At 34.7% G+C, this 27,804-nt stretch overlaps 1 protein-coding gene across 1 annotated transcript; it reads left to right on the forward strand.

Annotated features, from left to right (window-relative positions):
• Armc1 (armadillo repeat containing 1) lies at positions 1 to 27,804 on the forward strand. The gene is made up of 7 exons (XM_010611433.3): positions 1 to 217; positions 4,943 to 5,163; positions 10,486 to 10,577; positions 12,346 to 12,535; positions 24,260 to 24,376; positions 24,462 to 24,536; positions 25,668 to 27,804. The coding sequence occupies exons 2-7, from the start codon at positions 4,981 to 4,983 to the stop codon at positions 25,857 to 25,859; spliced, it is 849 nt and encodes a 282-aa protein (XP_010609735.1). The 5' UTR covers positions 1 to 217; positions 4,943 to 4,980; the 3' UTR covers positions 25,860 to 27,804.

The raw sequence follows: 27,804 nt of genomic DNA on the forward strand, positions 1-27,804 counted from the left end.
TGACAGAGGTGAAAGGATCCCTATGATAGAGTCTGCGGAGCCTTCCCCGCCAGCGCCTTCTCTTTCTGGCTTCTTCGGTGGGTCTGGTTGTTTGTGATTACTCAGGCCCCAGCTGAGAACCGAGGGACTTTCTTCGCGCTGTCTGGATCTCCTTACCTTATCTGTAGATGTGTCCCTGATGGTACGGCAGGCTCTGGACTCCTAAACCTCTGGAACGGTAGGTAGGGTATAGGGGTGGCAAAGTGATAAAGCCGGGAAGGCCTCGGTAAGCAGTCCCTGCACCTAAGCTGCAGTCCTGCCTTCCTTTCAGGAGTCTGCAGCGAGTTTTACCGAGGCACTTTAAAACGTCACTCTCCCATGTGTTCTGTGAAATGCTGTCTTCCTCTCCGTTACCCCAACCTCCAACTTCTACCGGCCTTAGCATTATTAATAATGGATGTAATCTTGCCTCTTTTCTTCCTCTCTCCAGGTTGTTCTTTGGTGACTTTCTGTTAGTTTTATGCACCTGCTCGTCTCTTAAGGAGACAGAAGGATGTGGTGGTTTGACTTAATTCACGAGAGACTGGTGTTCACATCTCTCTAATTCAAAATCATTATTGGGGAGCATCTGTGCTGCTCTCAACTTTCGTGATACTATCCCCCAACAACTCAGTGAGAACAGAAGTCACGATAGATTAAATTATTGCTGTTGTTTAGTAATTGTCGGCGTTCTATTTTATCATCTCACATTCTGATTTTCTTAATCCTAAAATTTGCTTGATTGTTAGTCAAGAACCTGAGGCTCGCAGGAGTTAACTCAACTTCTCAAAGTACAGTTAGTTGCTAGTAAGGAGAAAGCCAGGCCCAATTTCAGTGCTTTTTTTAAAACAACTATAAATCAATCAGGATATAGATCAATAAGGATTTAGATTATGTGTCGATTCTCCACAGCTTTTAGCATGTGAGTGCTAAATAGTTCTGAGTCGGTTGATGGCTCTTGTTTGAAAGAAATCTTTCAGTCACTACCTTCCCAACTACAGGTGTCTTACATGTATCTTAAATCTTTGCTTCTAGAAGTGTGACTCTTTGACAAGTACCACTTGTAATCTTGTTGAAAATGTAGAATCTCAGGCTCTGCTCCACGTACTGAATCAGTCTTTATTTTTAAACAAGTTCCTTAAGGTGATCAGGGTGCCTATTAAAGTTTAGGGATCATTCATTGTCTTAATGATTTGCTTGTCCAAACTGAACTAAAGAAAAAATAAAGGCTTACAGTATATGACTACTTGTGTTCTAAAAAGCATGGAATGTAGAGAAACAAGGGAAATGTTTTTTCACAATTTCATCATTTTCTAGTAAGGCTCTGATTTTTTTTTTTTTAAATTTAGTTCTGTCTGTAGTGGCAATTTTAGCATAGTAGCCAAAAATAGTCACACTGAGCTGCATCCGGAGCCTCTCTCTCCTCACCTCTTTTTAAAATTTAAGAATGGGGTTTTTCTTCCTGAGTTGTTGAGTTGCTCAAGCTAGTTGAGAATTTTCGGTCCTCTCACCTCAACCTCTGAGATATACATTTCAGGTACTGATTTTAAAAATAAGAATCAGATTAAGACAAATGATAAATACCAATTGTAACAGTTAAATATAATTTCAAGAATCTTATATTTACCCACATAATCTGTGTAAAGTCTAGTTTCCTGTTGTAATATCTTTCCATAATTTTGTTCCATTTAGTTTCTTTGGAAGGAAAGGGTAGATTTTCTGCTCCTTTTTTTTTTGGTCCGGTTTATTAATTATGTTGTCTGGCAGTAAAATTGAAACCTAGCTCCAAATAGCATAATTTTATGTTGCTTAGTGAGTAAAGAAATTTTCTTGTAGAGTTTTGATGTCTTATTTTCACCAGAAATCATCTGGTGTACTTACTAAAAGAAGTCTTGGGCCCTGTCTCCACAGATTGCTACTTAGGTCTGGGCTAATGTCTAGGAATTTGCATTTTAATAATAATCACATTTTTTTCGGATGTAGGCTGTCCAGGTCCATATTTTTTTTTTTTGCATTTTTTTTTATCGGTACATTTTGGATGTACATAATGATAACATTCATCATAGGGAATTTGTACCTATACATGATGTTTTATTTGTTGTTGTTTTTGTGCTGGGGATTGAGCTCAGGACCTTGAATTTAGGAGACCTGACAGAACCACTGAACTAAATCTCTGGCTGCATGATGTATCTTGCTCCCCCCCCCAACATCTCCTCTCCTCCTTATTTACAAAAGCCCCATTTCCATTTTTTCCTTCTATTCTTTTTTTTTTCCCTTGACATTAGTGTTTTCAATAAAAACACAACTACAAAATATATTTATTTGCCCTTGAGCATAATGTAGAAGGGAGGAGAATGTTTTTTAAAAAATAAATTATGATTCATTGGCTCTATAAAGTAGCTCATAATCAGCATTTCAGATTTATTAAAAATATTTTGAGGCCTACCAGATTGGGATTAGAGGGGGTAAAATGGGATGAATCCTGAAATAATCATTTAAAGCCATTCTCCAGCTTCTGAAGGCACATATTTCTATTAAACAACTTTGAGTATTTGAAACTAATAGAATTAACACAAAACATATGTAATACAGAAATTGGGATTAAAGTGCTAATTTTAGCTTATCTGATTCCATTTCAACTCCTCCATAACTTGTTCTTAGAAAATTAGCATGTAAACTTTGCAGTCCAAAGAGATATTGATCATTTAACAGGATTCAGATGATGCACTTATTATAAAGGATGTCAGAGTAATTTGATATTATCAAAAATGTTAAAATTAGAAAAGAAAAATGAACGCTTAACAGTGAGTTCTCAGGCAGGCGGGGTGGCTCATGCCTGTAATCTCAGCACTTGTGAGATTGAGGCAGAAGGACCACTGAGTTTGAGGCCAGCCTGGGCTACCTAGTGAGTTCATGGCCAGCCTGAACTACAAAGAGATTCAGTCTCAAAAAAAAATTTTTTTATTTAAATTTATTTTTGGATTTTTGAGACAGGGTTTCACTATGTGGTTGAGACTGACCTGGAACTCATTCTGTAGTCCAGGCTGGTCTCAAACTCACAGTGATGTTCCTGCTTCAGCCTCCCAAGTGCTGGGATTACAGGTGTGCACCACCACACCCGGCAAAAAAAAAGAGATAAATTAACAGTGAGTTCTCTTTGAAGGTATGTACAAAAGCTCCCTCATTTGAGGAGCAAATCATGGATAATTTCTGCAGGCCTTTCTTGCCTTCCTTTAATCCTCTTAGGAAATGTGGCATTTGACCACAGCTCTCCCTATTACGTTAGGTTCGTTGATGACTCTTGGTATTCCCAGCCTTTTCTTTGGCAGATTCTGGTTTGAGCCATTATTAAGAAAGTTAATAGAAAATGCTAAGAAGTTATCCTCATACTACTTATTGAATAGTCTTAACTTTTTTCATTGATTTATTCTTTTAGGGTACCATATAATTTAAAACTACCATTTATCAAGCATTTACTTTGTGCTAGCCACTAATATAAACTCTTTGTGTTGTCATTTCATCTGGACAATAAGCTACTTATTACTATTTTACAGATGAAGAAACTAATACAAAGAGTTTAAGGTATTTGCTTAAAGTTAACAGTTTTCAAGTGATAGAGCCTAAGTCAGAGTCTGATTTAGTTAGTAGCTTTCTTATGAGTAACTTTCTTGGGAGAACTGTCTTATCTCTCCCTTTCTCCCATTAGTACTACTGCTTTATTCCCATAACTTTGAATATTTCAGTACATGGTAAGGCCATTTCTGCTTTACTCTTTTTTTCCTTGACAAGAATTTTAACCAAAGATCTTTCTGGACTTAAGAGAATAATTTTTTCTGCTATAGCCCTGACAGTTGGCATTATTACTGAAGTTAGCTTTGAACACATTCGTGAAAAGTATTTACACCTTTATATTTTTCTCAGTGAGGAATATACTATGTGATTTGGATAAAGTTGATTTAACTTTCTGCATTGATGAACATTATTCTTTGATGTTTTGTTTCCTTGGCTTTTTATGTCTAACATGTTATCTAAAATATTTGGTTTACTTTTATGGAAGAAAGGCTGAATTTAAAAGGACTGTATTGAAAGTAAAAAGACTGTTGGAAATTTCCTATTAGGAAATAGTAAATAAGATTTCAGCCCAGTTCTACCAACTAGCTTGGTGACTTGTTAACTTCTCTGTGACTATTTCCTGATGAATGACTTCAAATTTTACTTCCTCTTTCCTGTTGCTAATAGGTACAAGAAGATGAGACAGAAATGGATAGATATGTTTAGATTCAGTTCAGATTCACTGTGATGTCCTAAATTGCTGTGCCCAGGCATGGGCTACATGGTTTCTAGCCTTGTTTATAGCCTTCTTTCATGCCTTTTTCTTAGGGAATTTTATCTTTTGTAGACCCAGTATGCTGGGTTTTTTTGTTCCTAGATACATAAGGACTAAAAGAGAAGAAGAAAGAAGAAAAAAGGAGGAGGAAGAAGAAGAAGGAAGAAGAAGAAAGTGAGCTAGCAGGTAGTCAGTTTTCCCTGAGGCACTTGTTTAGGACCAGAAATGTTCCAGGGGGAGAAAAAGCTCTGGCAGTGTTACAGTTTGAAAAGTGTAGCAAAGGTTACAAGCTTGAACTGTAAAGATCTTGTTTATTGTGACTTTAGTGTTAAAATATGTATTGCTAAAATAATTTATTGGAATATTGAGGATGACATATGTTCTTTAAACATTGTGCTCACAAAAATAACTTGGTTTCTTCAGTCAACTTCTTATGTTCATTTCATTTTTCTCAAACTATGGAACTGCCAATTCTCTTTTTTTTTTGTGAGTTAGAGTCATGTGTTTCTTGCTAAAGATGTTGTAATCTTGGTTATTTAACAAATACACTAATTTACCTTAGTGGCTTGGAATTAATTTTGCAAACCTTTTCTACAGAATTTAAGAAGATTTTATTCATGTGTATGACGTAGAAGATGAATTCTTCCTCCTCCACCATGAATGAAGAGCCTGATGCTCTGTCAGTAGTTAACCAACTGCGGGATCTAGCAGCAGATCCGTTAAATAGAAGAGCCATTGTCCAGGATCAAGGATGTCTGCCTGGCCTTATTTTATTTATGGACCATCCCAACCCTTCTGTTGTCCACTCAGCTTTGCTTGTAAGTTGCTTTTAGTGTTTTCAGCTTTGGTGTTTTAATTTTGCAATCAACGAAAATTTGAAGATTTACTGGATGACATTAAGAGACCAGACCAAATAATAGTCTGCATTTCTATATATACAAACATATAGAAACTATAATACATGAATAGTCTATATATACAAAAGGTAGCAAGCCACATTGTTTTAATTTTGTAACATAAATGGTAGCATACTACATACATTAGATCTTCTATTTTCTATTTTTATAATCTATTTTATTTGTTTGTTTTTTGTGATATTAGGGTGTCTTTGTGACAGGTTTTTTTCACTTAGCATAATGTCTTAAAGTTTATCCAAATAGCAGCTTGTTTGAGTTGTTCATTTCTTTTTGAGGCTGAATAATACTCTATTGTATGGGCATGACATATTTTGTTTATCCATTCATTAGTTGATGGATATGGGACTTGTTATTTTAATATGAGCAAGTTGGGAGAATATAGAGGATCATAGCTAATGATGAGAAAGGACATGCCTGTAGTTCCAGCACTCAGGAGGCTGAGGCAGGAGGATTGCCACGAGTTAGAGGTCAGCATGGACTACATAGTGAGTTTAAGACCAGCCTGAGCTGTATAGTGAGACCCTGTCTAAAAAAAAAAAAAAAAAAAAAAAAAAAAGTAAAAGGGATTATGTTATGAGAAATGTGGGGGCTACAGAAACCTGTTAAAGAGCAACATAAGGCAACAGATGATACATAATGTGGTAATTTCTTGAGGACGAATAGTCTGATTCCTTGAATAGTAGCTAGCATTAAAAGAAAGGCAGCTGGGGTGGAGGAAGGGATGATAGTAACTATTATAGATTTTTCAGAGACACATAAGGGCCATATCGTTTAAGTGTGATATGAGGTCCTGTTTTGGATCCTCATTTATACAAGTCAATTGTAAATAAATTTTAAATAGTTGGAAATGAAAGTGGATAATAGATATTAAAGAATCATTAAAACATTTGCAGGTTATTATAATAATACATTAAATTAATTTTAAAATAACTAATTTTCTAGGGATGTACTGAAATATTTACAAATGATATAATATATTCTCTTATTAGATTTTTTATAAAACAGTCTGTTATGGTTATGGCCAGTGGGGATAGATGAAGCAAAATTGCCAAGTAGTTTGTAATTGTTGAAAGCTGTGTGATGGGTGCATGAGGTTTGCCATGTGTGTATTTTACTCTTGTGTGCTTTAAAATTTTCATAACGAAAGTTTAAAATAAAATTAGTTTTACTCACTGTCCTTTACTGAAGGACTCACTATAAAGTCTTCATTTAGTCTTAATTTCACAAGTTTTTACAAACTTGGGTTTTCTATTTTGCCTTCACAGAGCGAAGTTTAATTGACAAAACTGACATTAATATAAAAGTGAACAGTAGTAACAAGGAGGAAATATTGCCTGGCTTCTAGTTTGGATACTGCTTCAGTAAGAAACTAAGGGAAGGAGAAGAGAGGGAGGCACTTGGAGCTGAAGAAAGTCTTTTTGTTGTAGGCTAGAACATACCTAAATTCAGAAGGAAAGGTGGCCAGAGTAGACAAATTAGAAGGATTTTGTAATTCCTGGAAATGGGAAAGGTTACTGTGAAGGATGGTCAGATTGGTTAGTGCTGTTGAGGTACTAATTAGTTTAGTAGCACTGAATTGCTGTATGAGTTGATTGTGAAGCTCCTTTTTCTTTTTTGGGCTTAATACAGGCCCTGAGAACCAAATAGTTGAATTTGTTCAGGGTTGATACTTGGCCAGGTAAGTTGAACAGAATGATAAACAAGGATGTTTACGTTTTATGTAACAGAGTGGTTGAAGTGAGGGACTCTATGTGCTAGCCTGAATGTAAGAGGAAGTAAAATTACTGAAAAACGGAGCTAAGTAGAAGGATCTATGGGAAAAAGTCACCATGAGGTTAAAGAATAGATGTGGTGTTTTCATAATACCCTTTTATTGTCAGAATGAATTATTATATGTCCTTTTGTTTTTTAAATTTACTTAATGGGTACTCTGTGTTTTACAGTCTACATATTCCTTTTTTGAGACAAGGCCTTGCTACGTAGTCCAGGCTGGCCTCGTATGTGTGGCAGTCCTCCTGCCTTAGTCTCACAAGAACTGAGATTACAGGCATGTGCCACTAAGCCCAACTACACTATGCATTTTTAGCATATGTGCTGCTGCAGCAAGCACTACATTATGTATTTTTAATGTCCCAATCTACCCTTAAATGCATCATATGTTTCTTGTATTGTGTAAAAATCATAAAAGTATATTTCTATTCCTTTTTCACATCTTTTGTTGTATTTTTGTCATGCATTTTACTTCTACATATGTTTAAGTATCTACATACACAGCACATTTTTTGCTTTAAACAATTATCTTTTTTTCCATAGAACTCTTGTATGTGTGTACAACTGCTCCAAATTAAAAATGGTGCAATAAAATATATATATTTTTTAATACTATAAAGAGACATGAAGCTGCAGCACCAGTGGCCAATTGATGGTGCAAGTAGGGAAAATAACGCAGGCTGCATGAGAAACATGCACTAGGGGGAGGAGGAAAGGGAGGGCCAGGAGTCACTTTTCAGGCAGATTGTGATACAGAACTGTCATACACATCAAAGATCAAATAGCTGAATGTGTCTGATGTTGTTTCTCTATCTTCTATTCTGTTTCATTGATCCGCATATCTATTTTTGTACTAGTGCCAAGCTCTTTTTATCATTGTAGCTTTGTAATATAACTTAAAATCTGGGATTGTGATGCCTCCTCCTTTGCTCTTGTTTCCCAGGATTACTCTTGCTATTCTGAGTTTCTTCTGGTTCCATATGAATTTTAGGATTATTTTCTGTTAGGAATGCTGTTGGTATTATGATTGTGATTACATTAAATCTGTGTATCAGTTTGGAAGTATGGCTACTTTGACTGTATTGGTTCTGTTGCTTCGGGAATAGGAAATATCTTTCTATTTTCTGATATCTTCTGTCTCCTTTTTCAGAATACTGTGGTCTTTCATCATAGAAGTCTTTTACTTCCTTAATTCCTGAGTATTTAATTTTTCTTGATGCTACTGTGAGTGATATTTTTTCCCAATTTCTTTCTCAGTGAATTCATTATTGGTGTACAGAAATGCTATTGATTTCTGTGTGTTGATTTTATATCTATCTTCATTGCTGAATTTGGTTATTCTAGGAGTCTTTTGGTGGGCTTTTTTGTTTGTAGAGGATCAGTCTATAAATAATGATAATTTTATTTCTTCCTTTGCTATACATATCTCTTATTTCTTTCTTTTTCCTGATTGATCTGGCTTATGTTTTGAGAACTATATGGACAAGAGAGATGATAGTGGACATTTTTGTCTTATTTCTGATTTTAGAGGGAAAGCCTTCAGTTTTTCCTCATTTAATATGATGTTGGTTGTAGGTTTGTCATAAATGGCTTTTGTCCGATTGAGATAAGGTCCTTCTATACCCATTTTCTTCAGTGTTTTTATCATGAATAGATGTTGGATTCTTTCAAAGGCTTTTTCTGCATCTACTGAATTGGTAATGTGATTTTTGTCCTTGCTTCTGTTTATGTAATATATTTATTGGTTTGCATAGGTTGAGCCATCTTTGCATCCTTGGAATGAAGCCTACTTGGTGATGATGTGTGATATTTTTGTTAATTTGTTGTATTTTGTTTGGTGCCTAATAATTTCTAATCAGATGCCAATTAAAAAATTTTTTGTTTTTAACTTTAGGGATTTTTTTTATATTTCTCTAAATATTCTTGAATTTTGTTCTGAATTGTCATTAAATTATTTGAACTAGTTTTGATTCTTTCTAGACTTGTCTTGTGCTTCACTAGAGTGGAGGCAAAGCAGCGTGTATTCTGTTATACCTTTACTGCTAAGGTGAATCTCTTGAGGGTTCTCCCTGATGCCCTTTGAATGGTAAGGTCTTTATACTTTTGGCTGGTGGCATCCCAAACTGTATCCAGCTTGTTGTGAGTTTCAAAATTTGTTTTCCCCACTTTCTGATGTTTTTATTCCCTAGCTAGGTAGCTTTTTATCCCAAGCATGCACAGATCATCATTCATTCAGATTCTTGTATACCCCTCTGTAGATCTCTGGAAGTCTTCTGGCTATGCAGATCCTTCCTCTCTTGTTACCCTGTTCTACAAATTCTAGTCATCCCAACTACTTCAGGTTTTATCTCTGCCTCCTAAACTCAACAGGAAGATTAGGCTTCATTTGGGTTTCTCTTCCCTGTGCTACAATCTTGAAACTTCTTCAGTAGCAGGAAAGTGTGGCTAATTATAGGACCTACCTCAAGATTTCTCCTGTCACAGCTTATATTGATTCTTGACCAGTATCTGAAAATGTACATTTGATTTATTTCTGTTAGTTTTTTATAGAAGGAGTGTAGTTGGCATAGGAATTAAGCATTTTTGGGCTGAAGTGGAAATTATAGTAGGAGTAATTTGCAGAAATAAGAAGAGGTTGTTGGGTTTGTGACTTCATAAATGGTACATATTTGTAAATGGGACTTTGGAAATGGGAGGCAAAAGAGCAGCAGAAATGTGAAAGGTCAGTGGACTGAGATGCAGTTTTGGATGGTGTAGCCTACAAGATAGTCCCTTAAGAATCAGGTATAATGATGGATGAGAAAGTCTGCAGGTGACACCATTATTTAGGTATAAAGGGAAATAGCTAAATGAGATTTCTAGAGGAGCAGCTCATGAAAGAATTGCAAAACATTTTAAGTCCATAAGAAACACCCTTGCAAAGTTAGTTTAGCTCACAAATAGAAAATTTGCAGGCATTAATTTATCTTTGGTTTTTCATTTTCAAAAAACATTTTTAAAAGATGTAGTAAAATGGAGTCAATTCTACATTTTACAAAGGTATTGTATGTTTTTTCCCTTTGGCAGTTCAATGTGTAAAAAGCACCTAGGAATATGGTACCTATTGCTGTTGTGACTATGTGAACTTAATAAATGGAATATAGTTTCTTGCTTGTGTCCTTGTCAAGATGAAGGGGTAAAAATAGAACCAGAACAACCTATTTCTGACCTTGTAGATAAAGTAGAACCTTCCTTTCAAACAGCAAATTCCAACTGCTACTTGCGACGGTCATTTCTCTACTAGGAGATTGTTTTGATTATTAACATTTAAAGAAGAGTTTGAAACACTTTAAAACTAATGAATTTAAAAATAAAAACTGTATTTTCTCTCTTTGTCCTCTTGCAGTAAGTTGGTGGTTTTAATTTTGAGTAATGTGGACTTGTGAAGTAACCTATTATTGTTTCCTGCTGTAGGCTCTTCGCTACTTGGCAGAATGTCGTGCTAACAGAGAAAAGATGAAAGGCGAATTGGGTATGATGTTAAGCTTGCAAAATGTTATACAAAAGTAAGTGTAATAAATAGTGACCTATCCCTATTGTGGTAGAAAATGGATTTTATTAAATAGAAACTATTAGCATAAATTTATTGATTTTTTTTTTTTTTTTTTTTGGTACTGGGGATTGAACTCAGGTCCTTGCGCTTGTGAGGCAGGCAGCAGAACCACTGAGCTAAATCCCTGGCCCCTAATTTATTGAAATTTTATGTGTTTTTCATTGTTGTTGTTTTGGTTTGTTTTTTTGAGACAGAATCTTACTCTGTAGCTCAGGCTTGCCTTGGACTTGGGGCAGTTGTCCTGCTTTAGCCTCTTGAGTGCTGAGATTACAAGCATATGCCATGACCCCAGGCTCTGTTTTTTATATATTTTATTTTAAAATTTTAATTCTAATTATGGGCATACTTTTATAGGTTATATGTCTAAAAATATTTTGATAATTAACTTTATGGTTATTGGAAACATTGATATTAACAATACTCCTGATAAAAATGTGCATATTTTATTATTTATTTATATGTGTTTATTTTGTGGTACTAGGGATTGAACCCAGCCAGGGCTTTCGCACTGAGCTACCTCCCCAATTTCTATTACATTTTATTTTGAGGCAGAGTCTCACTAAGTTACCCAGGTGGCATTCAAACTTGGCGATCTTTCATGACTGAGTCTCCCAAAGTTCTTGGATTACAGGCCTGCCCTACTGTACCCAGCTTCAGATTTTATTTAAAATATGCTTACTCACACTATTACATATAATTTTCTAAAACAGATAACATTCTAACATTGTAAGAAGTTTTATTGTATGTAAGTAGCAGAGCAACACAAAGGACTAATCACATTTGACTATGCAGTATTATAGTGTGGTACGATATTCTTTTGTTAATTCATCCTGGTTTTACTCTGACCATCAGGATTAGATAATTAAGCTTTTTGGTGAGATTTTCATTAATCTCAATGAGAGGTCTCTTAGAGGCTTAGAACCATTAATTTGATTTTTTAGCAAATGAGCGTCTTGCTAGGCTTGTGGTTTTATGACTTATACAATACATGCTTTGTAAAAGACATGTTAAATTGCAAGTTAAGAAATAGAATCAGTTTGAATGTGCTAAGAAATCTCTTTCTTAAAAAGCTAATAGTACAAATGATTCTATCTTTGTTTCTTTTTTGATTTTTACATAATCTGTTTTCTTGAAGTTCAGGGTACTTTCACCTTGTAAACTGAATGTTAGTGATAATCCAAGTTATCCAAGATAACCCAAGATAACCTGTTATAACCTGATTTTACTAGTTGGTTTCCTATTTAATTAATGTTTTTGGTTGTGTGCTTTTGTACAACAATATAGATTTTGAATATCAATGAATGATGGGTTTAAAACAAAAGTAGAAAGGGCTGGGGATTTAGTTCAGTGGTTCTGCCACCTGCTTTGCAAGTGCAAGGTCTCGAATTTGATCCCTGGTACCAAAAAAAAATAAAAATAGACTGCTTCAGAGTAGATGTCTTTTATGAATTATTGCTTTTAATTTAAATTGTTTTCTTTTGAGACAAGATCTCTATATAGAATAGGCTGGCCTTAAATTTACTGTGTAACCCAGGCTAGCCTCAAACTCTTTGATTCTCCTCCCTCAGCCTTCCAAGTGCTGGGATTATAGGTCAGTGCCACCTCACCTGATTTACATTATTGCAATTAATTTGAACAAGGTGTCAGTGTGAAGGAAATAAGACTCCTAAAAGTTGAAAAATCAGTAGAAATGACTGATTTGTTAACTGTGTTTTTTCAAGGACTACAACTCCAGGAGAAACAAAACTTCTGGCCTCTGAAGTCTATGACATTCTTCAGTCTTCCAGTATGGCAGATGGTGATAGTTTTAATGAAATGAATTCACGTCGGAGGAAAGCTCAGTTTTTTCTAGGAACTACAAACAAACGTGCCAAAACAGTGGTTTTGCACATAGACGGTCTTGATGATACGGTAAGAATTGTATAGACATGTGGTTCATAAAAAATGGGAAAGAGAAATCATGTCAGCTAGACATATTCTTCATTGTCAGCTGCTTATTGTCTTTAAGAGTTATCTGTGTTTTACACCATTGAAGAATGTCATTTTGTGCTAAAGGGGTCAGTTAATTAGACCTAGCAATTTTATTGTATTTTATGTTTTTTTGAGACACGGTCACACTAAGGCCAGCTTGAACTCATTATGGAGCCTAGGCTGGCCTCAAACTCATAGTACTCTCGCTGCCTCAGCCTCTCGAGTGCTGGGATTACAGCCATTGTGGTCGGCTGTTGTAGCAATTTTAAATATTTATTTCACTAATTACAGAGCTTCAGCAGAAACTGACAGAAATCCAAGGAGAAACAGATTCACAGATTTAGAGATTTTATTACCACATTCTACATTAATAGAACAAGTATTCAGAAAATCAGGCTTTAGAAGACTTGAATAATGCTTCCAATTAACTTAAACCTAATTGATATTTATGGAACATCCTATCCAGCAACAGGATAATATTCATATGCACAAGAAAAATTTACCAAAATAGACCATATTGTTGGTCATATAACAAGTCTTAATAAATTTTAAAAGTTTGAAACCATACATACTGTCCTCTAAGCACAATGAAAGCAAATTAGAAATAGTAACAGAAATATACCTGGAAAATTCTTCCAAAATTTTTGAAACTAAACGTATTTCTATAATAATCCATGGATTAGTGAATAAATTAAGAGAAAGCACCCTAAATTGAATAAAAATGAAAGTATAATATCAAAATTTGTGGAAAGGCAAAAGTGTTTAGAATAGAACTATGTTAGCACCAGTGTCTGAATTTTATACACACAACTGAAAAGCTATCAAATTGATGACTTAGACTTCTTTCTTAAGAAGCTACTAAATGAAGAACAAATTAAAGTTGAAATAAACAGAAGATCAGAAACAAAAACAAATCAATGAAATGAAAAGCAAATTAATAAACTCAAAAGCATGTCCCTGATCAACGAAATAGGTAAAGCCCTAGCCAACTGATCAAGAATAAAAGACATTGCAGGGCCGGGGATTTAGCTCAGTGGTTCAGTGGCCTGCCTTGCAAGCGCAAGGACCCGAGTTCATTCCCCGGTACCAAAAAAAAAAAACAAAAAAAATTAAAGACATTACAAATTTTCATAATGAGAAATAAAAGAGGACATAACTGTAGATCCTGTAGACATTAAAAGGACAACAAATAACTAAATTTATGTTAATAAATTTGATAACACTTTTTTGAAAGGTATAGAGTAGAAAATCTCAAGAAATAAATTGATTAGCTATATATTTACTAAAGAAATTAAATTTGTAGTTAAAACTTTCTTAGAAAATTTCAGGCCCATATAGCTTCACTAGTAAATTGTACCATTTAAGGAAGGAGTAATACCAATTGTATAAAATCTTTTAGAATACTTTAGTGTTTCAGTGTTTGTTCTACATAACTTGTTCTTCCTTCTGAAGTCAATTTTAGTTTGTTTGCTTTTTGTATTAGTCTCACAAACTTCCTTTTGATTAGTGTGTGTCTTTTAATTGTGTCAGTAGTCTAATGTTTTATAGGCATATATTTGAATTTTGCTGCTTTATTCATTCTGAACATTTCTGCCTTTTAATTGAAATATTTGGACTACTTACATTTTATGTTTATGTATATGGTTGGATTTTTTTAAAAACCTTGTTAATTACTTTTCTATTTGTCCTGTTTCTTTTTTTTTCCTTTTCCTCTCTTCTTCCTTTTGGACTAATTAGATGGCTTTTATGGTTCGGTTTTATCTCCTTTATTGACTTATTAGGTGTAATTCTCATTCACTGATTTATATATATATCTTTGACCTGTCATGGTCTGTCATTAACTAATACTTTATCATACTGTATCATTTCATGTATAAGATAGCTTTTTTTTTTTTTTAGACAGCGTGTCCCCATGCAGTTTAGGCTGTCTTTGAACTCATGGCCCAGGCTGACCTTGAATTCATGGCGATCCTTCTGCTTCAGCCTTCTGAATGTTGGAATGCATGTGCTATCTTGCACAGCAAAAAATAATTTTAACAGTAAATCTTCACTTCTCTTCCTCTGGCTATTGTTATAAATTTTACTTCTGCATATGATATAAACCCCATTATCACTACTTTTACTTTTAAAAGCTGATCTCTTTTAAAAGCATTTAAAGAATAAGAAAAAGAGCTGGGCGTTATGGTGCACACCTTGTAATCCCAGCATTCTGGGAGGCTGAGGCTGGAGGATTGCAAGTTTGAGCCCAGCCTGGGCAATTTAGCAACTTAGTGAGACCCTGTCTCAGAGTAAAAAATAAAAATATTGGGGGATGTACCTCAGTTTGAAGGCCCTGGGTTTAGTCACCAGTACTGCCAAAAAAAAGAAAAAAAACAAGTTTTTCCTATCTACTCACATATTTACTATTTCTGGTGCTCTTTATTCCTTTGTGTTGATCAAGATTTTTGTGATGTCATTTCTTTCTGCCTGAAAATTTCCTTTAAAATTTTTTGTAGTGCCTACTTACTGGGGCTGTTTTGTTTTGTTTTTTTCCTATCACTAGGGGTTGAACGAGGACTGCTCACATGCTGTACAAGTGCTTTATCGTTGAGCTACATCCTGAGCTTTTTTTTTTTTTAATTGAGTTTATTGGTACATTTTAGGTATACAGTACAGTTACATTCATCATTGGGATCTTGTACCTTTACATGACAGGTCTTGGTTCTCATTTTTTCCCCATTCCCCTGCCTTCCCTTCACCCCCTCCTCCCCTCCCATTTACAAACACTTTATTTCCATTTTTTTAATTGTCTCATATTTTTTTCTTTTCCCTTATTCCCTTTTCCCTACCCTTCCCACTTTTTTGTTTTTGTTTTTTATTGAAATGTAATTCATGTACTATTCACTATTGTAAAATGTGCAATTCAGAAGTTTTTGTTATATTGATTGGGCTGTCAACTATAACCATTGCCCAATTCTAGAAAATTTCATCACTCCTAAATAAGACTTCGTACTTAGTAATTACTCCTCCTGGTATCAGGGCACCACTGATCTGTTTTTTTTTTTTTTTTTTTCTACATTGCTTTGTCTATTTCAGACATTTCTAATACAGCTGAAACCATACAGTATGTGACTTATGTGTCCTTCAGTTACCATAGTGTTTTAAGTTAATCAGTGTTGTTGCATGTATCAATACAACATTTCTTTTTCATAGTATTCCATTGTGTAGATGTACCATATTTTTATCTAATCACTAGGTGGGTATTTGAGTTTCCACATTTTCACTCAAATAATGCTTATGAGCATGCCTAAGTAATTCAGTTAACATTTATTTTCAGTTGTTGAATATATACCTAGGGAATAGAACTGTGTTATCTGGTGATTTTCTATTTAACTTTTTAATAAACTTCCTGGCTGCTTTTCACAGTGGCTGCAACATATTATGTTCCGCCCAACATTGTATAAGGGTATAGTTTCTCTTCAAACTCTTCTCTTATTTTCTAGTTTTTAAAAATTTTTGTCCTACTTAGCTGTGAAGTGGTACTTCATTGGAGTTTTTATTTGCAGTTTCCTAATAACTAATGGGGCCATCTTTTCAAATACTGTGTTTTAGTAGTTGATTTAGGTTTTATTTTGTACGTCTTTCACTTACTACAGATTTTGTCTTTGAAGGCAAAGCCCATTTACATTCTTTGCCCAATTTTTAAAATTTATTTATTTATTTTGAGTTTATTGGTACATTTTATGTATACAGTACAGTTACATTTATTATTGGGATCTTGTACCTTTACATGACAGGTCTTAGTTCTCATTTTTTCCCCTTATCCCTGCCCTCCCTTCACCTCCTCCTCCCCTCCCCATTAACAAACACTTTAATTTCCATTTTTTCATTTTCTCATATTATTTTCTTTGCCCAATTTTAAATGGCCTATTATTTTTTCTTTTAAGGGTTTTCTTATGTGATACCATACATTGATTAGTTTGATTAGTTTTCATGTGTTGAACCAACCTTTTGTTCCTGGAATAAATCATAGTTGTTCATGGTATATAATTGTTGTGGTATGCTGTTGAGTTTAGTTTGTTGGGATTACTTTTGAGAAATTTTGAATTTATATTCATGTTAGAGATTGATTGCTTTTCTTGTGATATCTTTTTCTGGTTTTGGTATTAAGGTAACTCTGACTTAATAAAATGCTGAAAAATATTTACATGAACTCATGAAGGGTTGGTGATATGAATCTTCTTAAAACATTGAGAGTTCACCAGTGAAGAAGCCATTTGTTTCTGAGTTTTCTTTGTGGGTAGTTCTTTTAAACTGTTGATTCAATTTCTTATAGGTCTTTATATATTTTCCTCCCAGTTTTTGTTCTTAATATCTTCCTAGGACTTTAGCCATTTAATTGAGATTGTCTAATATATTAGCATACAGTTGTTTTGAACATTTGCTTGTACAGGTTGAACATCTCTAAACTCAAAACCCAAAAGTCAAACTATCCCAGAATCTAATGTTTTTTGGGTTAGGGTCTCACTATGTAGTTCAACTGGCCTTGAACTTACTGTATAGCCCAGACTGGCCTAGAACTTGCAGTGATTCTCCTGCCTCTGCCTCCTGAGTGCTGGGATTACAGGTGTGTGACAACATGCCTGGCAGAAAATCTTTTTTAGCCCTGACTCTTTCAAAAAGTTTTGAAGTTTGGAACGTTATGGGTTTTTGAATTATAGATGTTCAACTGGTAAATTGTACGCAAATATTCCCAAATCCACAAAACACCAATATCTAAAACATTTCTGATCCCCAAACAGGGTAAAGAATACCTAACCTATAATCAATCATTCATTCACTTATTTTATTTCTGTAAGGTGGTTAGTAATGTTCACTCTTATTTCTGATTTTAGCAGTTTCAGTCTTTTTTCTGCTAGACAAAAAGCTAAAGGTTTTTTCATTTTGTTGAATTTTTTCAAAGAACTGACTTTTGATACCGATTTCTCATTTTTTAATTTCTATTTTTCACTCTACCCTCCCCCACATACCTGCTCTAATCTTTTATTTCCTTCTGCTTGTTTTACCTTTAAACCCCTACCACCCACTCTATCTCTCCCTCTCTCTTGTTTCTTAGGGTGAAAAAGTTAGACTATTGATTTGAGATTTTCCTCTGTTTTAAAGCACAGCCATAAATTTCCCCCTTGAGCACTGGTTTCTCTGAGTCACATAAATTTTTAATAATTATTATTTTTTAATTGAGTTTATTGGTTCATTTTAGGTACACAGTACAGTTACATTCAGTGTTGGGATCTTGTACCTCTACATGACAAGTCTTGGTTCTCATTTTTTCCCCTTGTCCCTGCCCTCCCTTCACCCCTCCTCCCTTCCCTGTTTATAGACATTTGCAGTACGTAATGATTACATTGATCATGGGGAGTTGGTACATGTACATAACACATCTTTTTTTTTTTTTGCCCCCCTTTCTTGTTCCTTCCACCTCTTGTTCTACTTCTCATTTGCAAAAACCCTATTTCCACTGTTTCACTTCTCTTTTATTAAAAATCCTGTTTCCTTCCCTTCCCTCCCTCTCCCTCCATTTCTTGTTCTCCTTCCCATTTGAAAAATACCTTTGTACTTCCTATTATCTTTTATTTTGCTCTTTCAAATAAGAGAAACCACCGCATTACATAAGTTTTGGCATGTAGTATTTTCATGTCATTTATCTCAATGTATTTTCTAATTTCTCTTATGATTTTTTCTTTGATCCCTTGGTTATTTAGGAGTGTGTTAATTTCAGTACTTTTTTTCAAATTTCCTTCCATTATTGATTCTAATTGATTCCATGTGATGAAACTACATACTTTGTGAAACTTCGGTTCTTTTAAATTTATTGGGGTTTTTTCATTGTCTAACATATGGTCTATCTTGGAGAGCGTTCCATGTACACTTGACATTGTGTGTACTCTTGGAGCATTCCACAAGTGTTTGTTAAGTTTAGTTGGATTATAGTCTTTTTCCTTAAGCATCTGCATCTTGCTGTTACATTTATTTTTGAAAGTTGAGGTTTGAAGTCTCTATTTCTTCTAGTTTTTGTATGTTTAAAACATCCTGTTTTATTTTTGTTTTTGAAAGATATTTTTGATAGGTAGAGAATCCGAAGTGGCTGTTTCTTCCCTTTCTGCACTTTAAGATATTCATGCACCATCTTCTGCCTTTTGTTTCTATTGAGAATCTTCCTGTCTTTTGTAGTTTTTTTCCTTTGTATTTCCATCTTCGCCCATTCTCAATTTTCTTTTTTTAAAAGCAAAACATTTATTGGTACATGTTAGATGCCTAATAGATAACATTCATCATAGGGAACTTGTCCTTGTACATGATACAACTTCCTTCTCCTTTTTATCCCATTCACCTCCCCCTTTTGACTGCTTTTCCCCTAGTCTACAAAACCTTTGTTTCCATTTCCAATTTTCAGATTTTCTCATTTAGCACTATTTTTAAAAATTAATTTGTTCATGATTTACTTTGGTATACCTTTCTTCATATTTATTCTGCTTCAGGTTCATTTCAGTTGCTTGGATTTACAGTTTGTAAGAAATTTGGACAAGTTTTTCCAGATATCTTCAAATATTTTCTGTTCTTTTATCTTTGAGTCTTTGAAGGATTCTAGTTATATGTATTTTTTACTACTTGAGGTTCCCACACAGCTCACTATTGTCCTGTTTAACTTTTTTCCTCTTTCATTTTGGATGGCTTCTGTTGCTATATTCACTTTTTTTTTCTTCTTTTGGAAATATTTAATTTGCTGTGAATCTCATCTAGTGCAATTTTTTCCCACCACGGACATAGTTTTATTGTGTGTTCCTACTCATTGCTTTTTCTAATTATATGTTGTATTTTCCTGCTTCATCGCATACCTGGTAATTTTTTTTATTTGTGCACTTTAGATATACATAATGGTAACATTAGTCATAGGGAATTTGCACCTATACATGATATATCTTGCTGCTGCTCTTTTCTTTTTAATCCCCATTCCCCTCCTCTCCCTTCAATTTCTCTTCCCTTTGTTTACGAAAGCTTTTGTTTCCATTTTTTTTTCCTTGTCCTTTCTTTCCTGGTATTTTTTGAATGGATGCCATGTATTGTGAATATTATATTGTTGAATAGAGCCCACATTTTCTGTGTAGCCTTTAAATATTTTTGAACTTTGTTCTGCATCACAGCTAAATTACTTGTAAACTGTTGGATCTTTTTAAGCCTTAATCTTAAGCTTTGTTAGACCAGACCATGATACCCTTTGACTTGGGGAAAATTTTGCCTTACCCTATTGATGCAATACCATTCTGGGTTCTCTATCTGTATGTACCCTTTGTATGTCTCAGGGCTTTTTATTTTTCCAGTTTCTGATGGGAAAGTGATATATTTCCAGCCCACTGTGAGCTCACAGCATTGTTCTTTCTATTCCTTTCCAATAATTCTTACACCAGTCTCAGTTTTTTTTTCCTAATATAACATGTGCTGATCTGATATCAGTTGGTCAAGGGGGCACTCTCCTTGACAGCAGGCACCTCTAGCTCCTCTTCATTGGGTAGCTTTGTCTCATTTGCTGAGCCCCTTGAACTGTAGTTACCTGGGCCTCCCTGAATTCTCAAGTCTGTCCTTAACTCAGGAAGACTACTGGTTCTGTTTAGCTTCCTCATCCTGAGTTGCAATCTGGAACTTTTCTAAGCAGTAAATTGGTGCACTATGGAGCTCACTTTATTTCTTTTTCTTTTTTCAGGGATGCCTGTTTTCCAGTGCCTGGACATCATTATATTTTTATTTAATCCTAGTGGGTGGATAAATCTAGTCTGTGTTACTCCATCTTGACTCGAATTGAAAGTCGCCTTGAAGTTACCTTGTGCAGTGATAAGTTTTATATAACTTTGTATTTAGAGGTGGCGACTTTAAACTGGTGGCTTACCATTTATTTCTTTAGCTGTGCCGGGTAGGTTATATTAGATTATCCAGAGCCTCTTCTAGTTGTTGGATTTAGGTACATAGAACTCAGGATTTAAGATTTAGTAAATAAGTGTGAAGGGAAGCCCTACATATTATTCATGCTTAATTGATATACATGAATGTGCATATTTATTAAAATAACAACTATCGTTTTTTTTCCCCGCCCAACAACTATATTATTGAAACTGGGGCTGTATGGTCTTGAACTTAATATAAGAATAACATAGTTTCTTTTTAAACCACAAACCAAGTAATAAACCAACACAGCACACACCAAAGTAGAGGAAGAATTTGGTTGCCAATTTCCAAAATTTAAGCTGGGCCTGAAGCTCAGTGATGCTTAGAACACATATGGCTCTGGGTTGATTCTTTACATCAAAGCAAAACTGCTAGTTAACATGTTTTGGTGACATAGCCTGGCACTCTTAGGTAGTATACTGATTTTTGTTTGATTTGATTCTAATCATTAATACAGAGAGAAAGAGGGATATCTTTTTATAGAAGGAGAAATTGAATTTTTAAATTGTAAAATGGCTAGTCACATAGGTAGAAGAAATGGTTAAGATTTGAATTTAAATAGCGTGTCTCCAGCATTGAACTTTTAACCATAATATAACTTCCTAGAAGCAATTTTGTTCTGAGAATGTAAATATGATTTAATATAATGAAATATTTGCTAATTTGCTGTTACTATGATTGTAAATACAGAAAACTGAGGAGAATCATCTGAAATTTCTTAAAATTAGTGTAAAATCTTGGGCAAATATTAAGTGTATGGGAATCAGACACTTCTAGAAAGGGAGAAGTTATTTTTACTTCCTTGGAATAAAATAGAATGAAACAAATTAGGAAGATAGAAGGATATTTTTAATAAGAAAATGGAGGATCTATACGTAAGCTAAAGCTCTGCAATAATATAAGACTTGAATAAATGAAGTGAACTGGTCTTTTCTAGATAGGAGATGTCAAAGTTGTAGAAATTTTTTTTTCTTTGTAAATATGTAAACAATGACAATTGAATGATTTTTAAAACTTTATTATCTGATCTAAATGTTCATATGGTAGAATCTCAACTTACAGGTTGAGATTCTCCTATTTGACAGGCTTGGGACCAGAAATACTTCAGATTTTAAAGTTTTTTTGGAATTTTGGATATTTGCATATACTTGACCAGTTGAATATGCCTAAAACAAAATGCTCTGAGATCAGAAATGTTGAGTGTCCTGTCATTGCTCAAAAAAGTTTAGATTTTGAAGCATTTGGGAATTTTGGATTGGAGATGCTCAATCTGTACTAATCTTTACAATAGAAAAGAACATGTAACGTTAGACATTATATTGGGTTTCAGGCATAATGTTGGTAACAGGTATACAGCAGTGGTCAAAATATGCAAACATTGATAATATGTCATTTGGGAAAGTGGACAATAAATCTGGTAAAAATGTATTCATTTGTGTAAAATAAAGATAAGATGACCTTATGACCTTAATCTTTTCTGTCATAAACAGTTGCAACTTAATGTCAGACTCTTTACACAGACTAAGCACATTACTTTTCTGTTTTTTTTTCTTTCCTCATATTTAAAATAAGGATTCAGATTAAAATAGTAGTATTCTAATTCTGATGTTACCTGTTCTGTACATACTTTAAGTTTAAGTGTATAGGGTTCATGGAGGAGAGAAACATAGAACTATTTGGTGCCAGTTCCCTAAAGGAACTTCCCAGAAACCAGTTCCCAGCATAATGGAACCCAGAGGCAGGGCAGCAGATGAAGTGCACCGTGGGCCTGTGTTCTGCCGTAGACCGTTGTGTCCAGGATTCTTCCTTGAGTAGTTTTGAAAAGCTGAAGCAAGAAGTGAGTTAAGTAGGGAGATGAGCAGTGAGATGAGATGTTTTCAAGGATGTAGGAATGAGTTTGAAAACCGAATGTTGTCTAAGTACTTGGTCTTTGCAGTCTTTCATCCCCTCTGAAGTACTGAAACAGAATCTGGCTTCACAGTGTGAAATAAGAAGAAAATAGCTAAAGGGGAAGAGGGGCAGGGGAGGAAATAAGGGAAAAGGAAAAAATGTGTGAGAAAAATGAAAAAATGGGAACAATCTTTGTAAATAGGGAGGGGTGAAGGTGGTGAAGGGAGGGCAGGGGAATGGGGAAAAAGTAAGAACCAAGATATATGTAAAGCTACAAGATCCCAATGATAAATGTAACTGTATTGTTTACTTTAAATATACCAATAAACTTAATGGTGAAAAGAATCTGGCTTCCTGGCTTCAGTGCCAATATAGGAAGACTCAGAGTTAGTGATTTTGTATGTGGACTGTAGGTAGAAAGAAAATGAAGAGAAAATGCAGGTACTTTACTTTTAAATATCTTTTCACTTAGGCTCTTATGTTGAAATAATCACTGGATATGCAAGTGAATGTGTCTGACAGACAGAAATAAGAAAGTACAGTACTATTGGAATTAGTGATGGCTAAAATGATAAAAATAGTTTTCTGAGAGTCAAAGCAGAAAGTCATTTAGATATAGGCACTAGACCTTGGAGGTAAGGAGACACATGGAATCATCAGTTGTGTAAGTGGGAGACCAGGATAGTATAGTACCTTGCATCTAATATCAAAGGTTGTGTGTTGTGTTATGTTGTGAACATAATCAGAGGAAAGTGAGAACCAATGAGAATGTTGATGATCCTTGAGCATGCACTGGTAATTGAGATTGCCATAAATGAAGGCTGCAATAATATTTATATATATCAAATAGTTGAAGTTGAAGGATCGGTAACTAAAGTACTGAATGCTTACTAATTCAGCTTTAGTTTTATTAGGATTTAGCCCTAGAGATTTAAAAATAGATGGGCTGGAGATGTAGCTTAGTGGTGCCACTTCTGCCTAATAGGTGTAAGGTCCTGAGTTCAATCTCTGCTACTGGAAAAAAAACAAAACAAAACTATATCAGATACCAGTAAGCCTTTTCTTCATAGGGCCAGATATTAACTGTTTTAGAATTTGCAGGCCATAATAGCTACTAACTTGGCCTTAGCATGCAACTTAGCAAGGATAATGTGTAAACAAGTGGCTATAGCTGTATTCCAACAAACTTTTACTGAAATAGCTGATAGACTACATAGTATGTATACCCTTGAATGAGGAACCTCTGATTTTTTGCTTTGAGACATTTTTCCGATATTATTCATTTGTTCTATTTGATTTAAGATGCAAATTAACATTGGCTAACCTCTTTCTGATAAAAATTATTGAAGCCTTGCCTCAAAACGTGTAGTCATATGTACCACATAATGATGTTTGGCTGACACTGGGCCACATAAATAGCTGTGGTCCCATAAGATTTTAGTGAAACTAAAAGATTACTGTCACTCAGTATTTTAATTATATCTTTTAAAAGTTAGATATATTTAAATATATGAGCACTTACCAATATGTTGCAGTTTCCTATGGGATTTAGTCCATAATATGCCGTATAGGTTTGTTACCTAGAAACAATAGGCTGTCCTTTGTAGCCTGAGTGTGTAGTACAGTATGTTATACTATCTAGATTTGTGTAAGTCTCTCACCTAAGGATGCGTTTCTCAGACTATATTCCTGTTGTTAAGTGACATGACTATAGTGAATAGTTCAATGTGGCTTAAATTGATTTATTGCCTTTTATTATTTTACTGATTTTAATAACAATTTGCTTTTACTTTTCAGTCTCGGAGAAATCTATGTGAAGAGGCCTTGTTAAAAATCAAAGGTGTTATTAGTTTTACTTTTCAAATGGCTGTTCAAAGATGTGTGGTACGAATCCGTTCAGATTTGAAAGCAGAGGTTAGTATTATCAATGTCTAAATATGCTTCAAATTACAGGTAAACAAATAAGTGTTCAAAACTGTTCCTTTTTATCCTGGCCCAGGCACTGGCATCAGCAATAGCATCAACCAAGGTCATGAAAGCTCAGCAAGTTGTAAAAAGTGAAAGTGGAGAAGAGGTAAAAATTTCAGTTCATTTTTTAAAATACTTAATTCATACTCATTAGTAGTAGTTCTGGGGATTGAACTCAGGACCTTGCGCTTGCGAGGCAGGTGTGGTGCCACTGAGCTACATCCTGGGCCCCAGACTCTTGATTATTTTATGTGGCTCCTTAGACTGCTAATATTTATAGTTATCAAATATATAATAAATGTAGTTTCTTGGTTAACACCTGTTTTATAAATATAGAGGTCTTTTGTGAAGAAAACTTCTTTTAACTTGGTGGAGATACCATACTGATTTTAAATGAAAATAAAGGATACTTGCATTGATTTCTTGTAAGGGTTTTTGTCCTAATTTAAACTAGTCTTGGCAATCTAAACAAAGTCACTGTTGGACAAGTACATATGGTGAAAATCCTTGCTTTATTGCTACTCTTTCCATAGCTTTTGATTGGGAATAGCAATTTATATACTTTGAGCTCATGTGGGTTCCCTTAGATAGGTTCTGTGGGCCTCCAGGGGCTCAAAGGGTCCCAGCACTTGGCTTAGTCATTTTTACATAGCGTCTGGATTGTCATTGTAGTTCTTCCATTTTTACACAGTACTCAGGCTTTAGGCCAGCTGTCATGCAGGAGGAAATTTTTTTAGAAGAAATAGAGCTCCTGAGAACAATAAATATGAAGCCAGGTGTGGTGGCACACACTTGTAATCCCAGCACTCTGGGAGCTAGAGTCAGGAGGATCACAAGTTCAAGCCTAGCCTGCGCAACTTAATGACTTTAAAAGTAAGACCATGTCTTAAAGTGAAAAATAAAAATGGCTGGGGATGTAGTTCAGTGTGAAGGCCCTGGGCTTAACCTCCAGAACAACAAAAATAAAACAGACTAATAAGGTAATTAGAATGAGGAATAAAGTTGACCTCAAAGAGAGCTGAGCGTGTTGGACCATTCCTGCGATTCCAGCACTCCAGAAACTGGGGCAGGAGGATTGCTGTGAGTTCACGGCCAGCCGTGGCTACATAGTGAGTTCAAATCCAGCCTGAACTACACAGTGAGACCCTATCTCAAAAAAACCCAAAAATCGAGAAGCCCAAAAATATATCACATTTAATTAATTTTGTAATATCTCTTAAAATGTTCTCTGTATCAGATGCTGGTCCCATTCCAAGATACTCCTGTGGAAATAGAAGAGAACACAGAGCTGCCTGACTACTTGCCTGAGGATGAGAGTCCCACAAAGGAGCAGGACAAAGCAGTGTCCCGGGTTGGCTCCCATCCCGAAGGTGGAGCTAGCTGGCTGAGCACAGCTGCAAACTTTTTATCCAGATCATTTTACTGGTGACTTCATCTTCAGTTTGGGGCTCAAGGATTGTGTGAACCAACAACGGGCCAGTTTTCCATTGTTGTGATGAACTGTCAAGTGCAATTTGCAATAAGTTATCATGAAAAGTTTTTAGATTACATGATTGTGTATGCTGCATTTTACATTTTCTGGACATTTTACTGAGTGGTAAAAAAAACAGAGGCTACAGGTGGAATATATTGGCTTGGGAAAGTATTTTGGTTTTGTTTTCCTTTAATTGCCTCACTTTTTTTTTTTTTTTTTAAACATGGGTCCACTGTTAACCAAACATGTATTGCAGCTTTACATTTTATTTTATATGAAGCACGTGATTAGGAAAACTTTTCTCCTCAAGCCTCAGGATCTATCGGAAGAAAAGTTTTTTGTAATTCAAGTTGTGCATGAATTTCTGAACATTTTTCTCTGCTTTTCTTTTTGAACAGTACATGCTTTGGTACTCTTCAGTGATTGTTGGAAGCATTTCTGATTTCCTCCCCTTCTGTGCCTTTTGTTTGCCAACCATGTTTATAGAAAGGACATTACTAATGAGAGTTTGCAAATTGAAATTTATCCACTCTAACATAGTAGTTATCTAAAAATACAACCGAAAAGCTTTGTAATATTGTTATTTTACTAAGAATAATGCAAAAATGAGTCAGAAAAAGGAAACACGTATAGTAGTAAAGTGCTTTTGGACCTATTGGATATGACCAAATGTGGTTCTAATTGTTTACTGTTCACCGTTGATGTCAGCTCATGAGATTAAGTCCACCATGATATTGTGAGTAATTAAAAGTGGTCTCGGCCTTACATGGAGATTACAGAACATACCCTGGTAAGGAAAAAAAAAAAAAATTGGTAGTTAAGAACTGACAAACCTGAAAGAAGAAAAACAAAAATTGAATGCCTATAATGCCATAGTGCCACTCTGGTAGCATCTAACTTTAAAATATGAATTGCCTGGCTGATGCCTACTTAATAGGTATTTCCTTATATTGCCTTTGTGAACTTATAAAAATGCTGCAGTTATATTGGAGGGGAAAAAAAGGACCCAAATTGCTTATAAAGAAATAAAACCAGAATTGGTTACATCAGTTTCTCGTGTCCAGCCAGAAAAAAGAACTCAGTGAAGATTAAAACACACACACACAAACACACACACACACACATGGTGTTTTGGAGTAGGTAAGAACTAAGTACATCTATGTAATACGTCATTAAAACTCTAAAATACTTGGCAATTAAGATTTTGTTTTGGAAGTCCAGCTATATCCAGAAATGTTTTAATGTTAACATAATTAAAAATTAATAGAAATTTAAGTTCATTTTCATCACCATGTAGAGCTGCTATTTTACTACTTGGAGAATGTGAAACAAAAGTTGGACCCTGGAGGGTTTTCTTATGTTTTCATCACTTCTCTTTTAGAGAAAATTAAAAATCTCCAGTGTTACTGGAGAAAAGTAATTGTAAAATACTACCACCAAAAAGTGTTAAGTTCCCTGACATTGGGATCTTCTGGAGGGAGAGGGGAAGGTATTGAGGGTATTAAGAACAATAGTTTTTCATGTGTCTGGTCTCTGATTCAAGTAATACGCACAAACAAAATATAAGCTTTCAGGGCACATACTGCTTTACATGCATACTACTAACTTGCTGCCAGAACCAGATGTGTTGGGGAAAAAAAAACCACCTCCTTTCTATAGCCATTAAAGCAAAGTTTACTTTCTGTTTAACAAATTATTTTATTTTACATTGCCGCACATCTGCTTATTTAATAAACTACATCCCATTGGTAGTAATGGTTCAGTACAAGTAGGCATCTCAGCTTGATGTTTGTGTGTTTCAAGTGTTCTTTTATTCCAGGTCTTATAGAGCAGTTAAGGCAACTGTAATGACATTTGCTTTGAAATATGTTGTAAAATAATAAAAGATAAACATAATTAA

Source organism: Fukomys damarensis, unplaced genomic scaffold (genome assembly GCF_012274545.1).
Source record: "Fukomys damarensis isolate Sample0158 unplaced genomic scaffold, DMR_v1.0_HiC HiC_scaffold_5, whole genome shotgun sequence".
Classification (NCBI taxonomy): domain Eukaryota; kingdom Metazoa; phylum Chordata; class Mammalia; order Rodentia; family Bathyergidae; genus Fukomys; species Fukomys damarensis.

What these genes read in the sequence shown, in the direction of transcription:
- Armc1 (XM_010611433.3), top strand. Translation starts at nt 4,981, where the DNA reads ATGAATTCTTCCTCCTCCACCATGAATGAAGAGCCTGATGCTCTGTCA. An exon ending in TTGTCCACTCAGCTTTGCTT is followed by an intron (nt 5,164 to 10,485) that starts GTAAGTTGCTTT and finishes TTCCTGCTGTAG; the next exon opens with GCTCTTCGCTACTTGGCAGA. An exon ending in TAGACGGTCTTGATGATACG is followed by an intron (nt 12,536 to 24,259) that starts GTAAGAATTGTA and finishes TTTACTTTTCAG; the next exon opens with TCTCGGAGAAATCTATGTGA.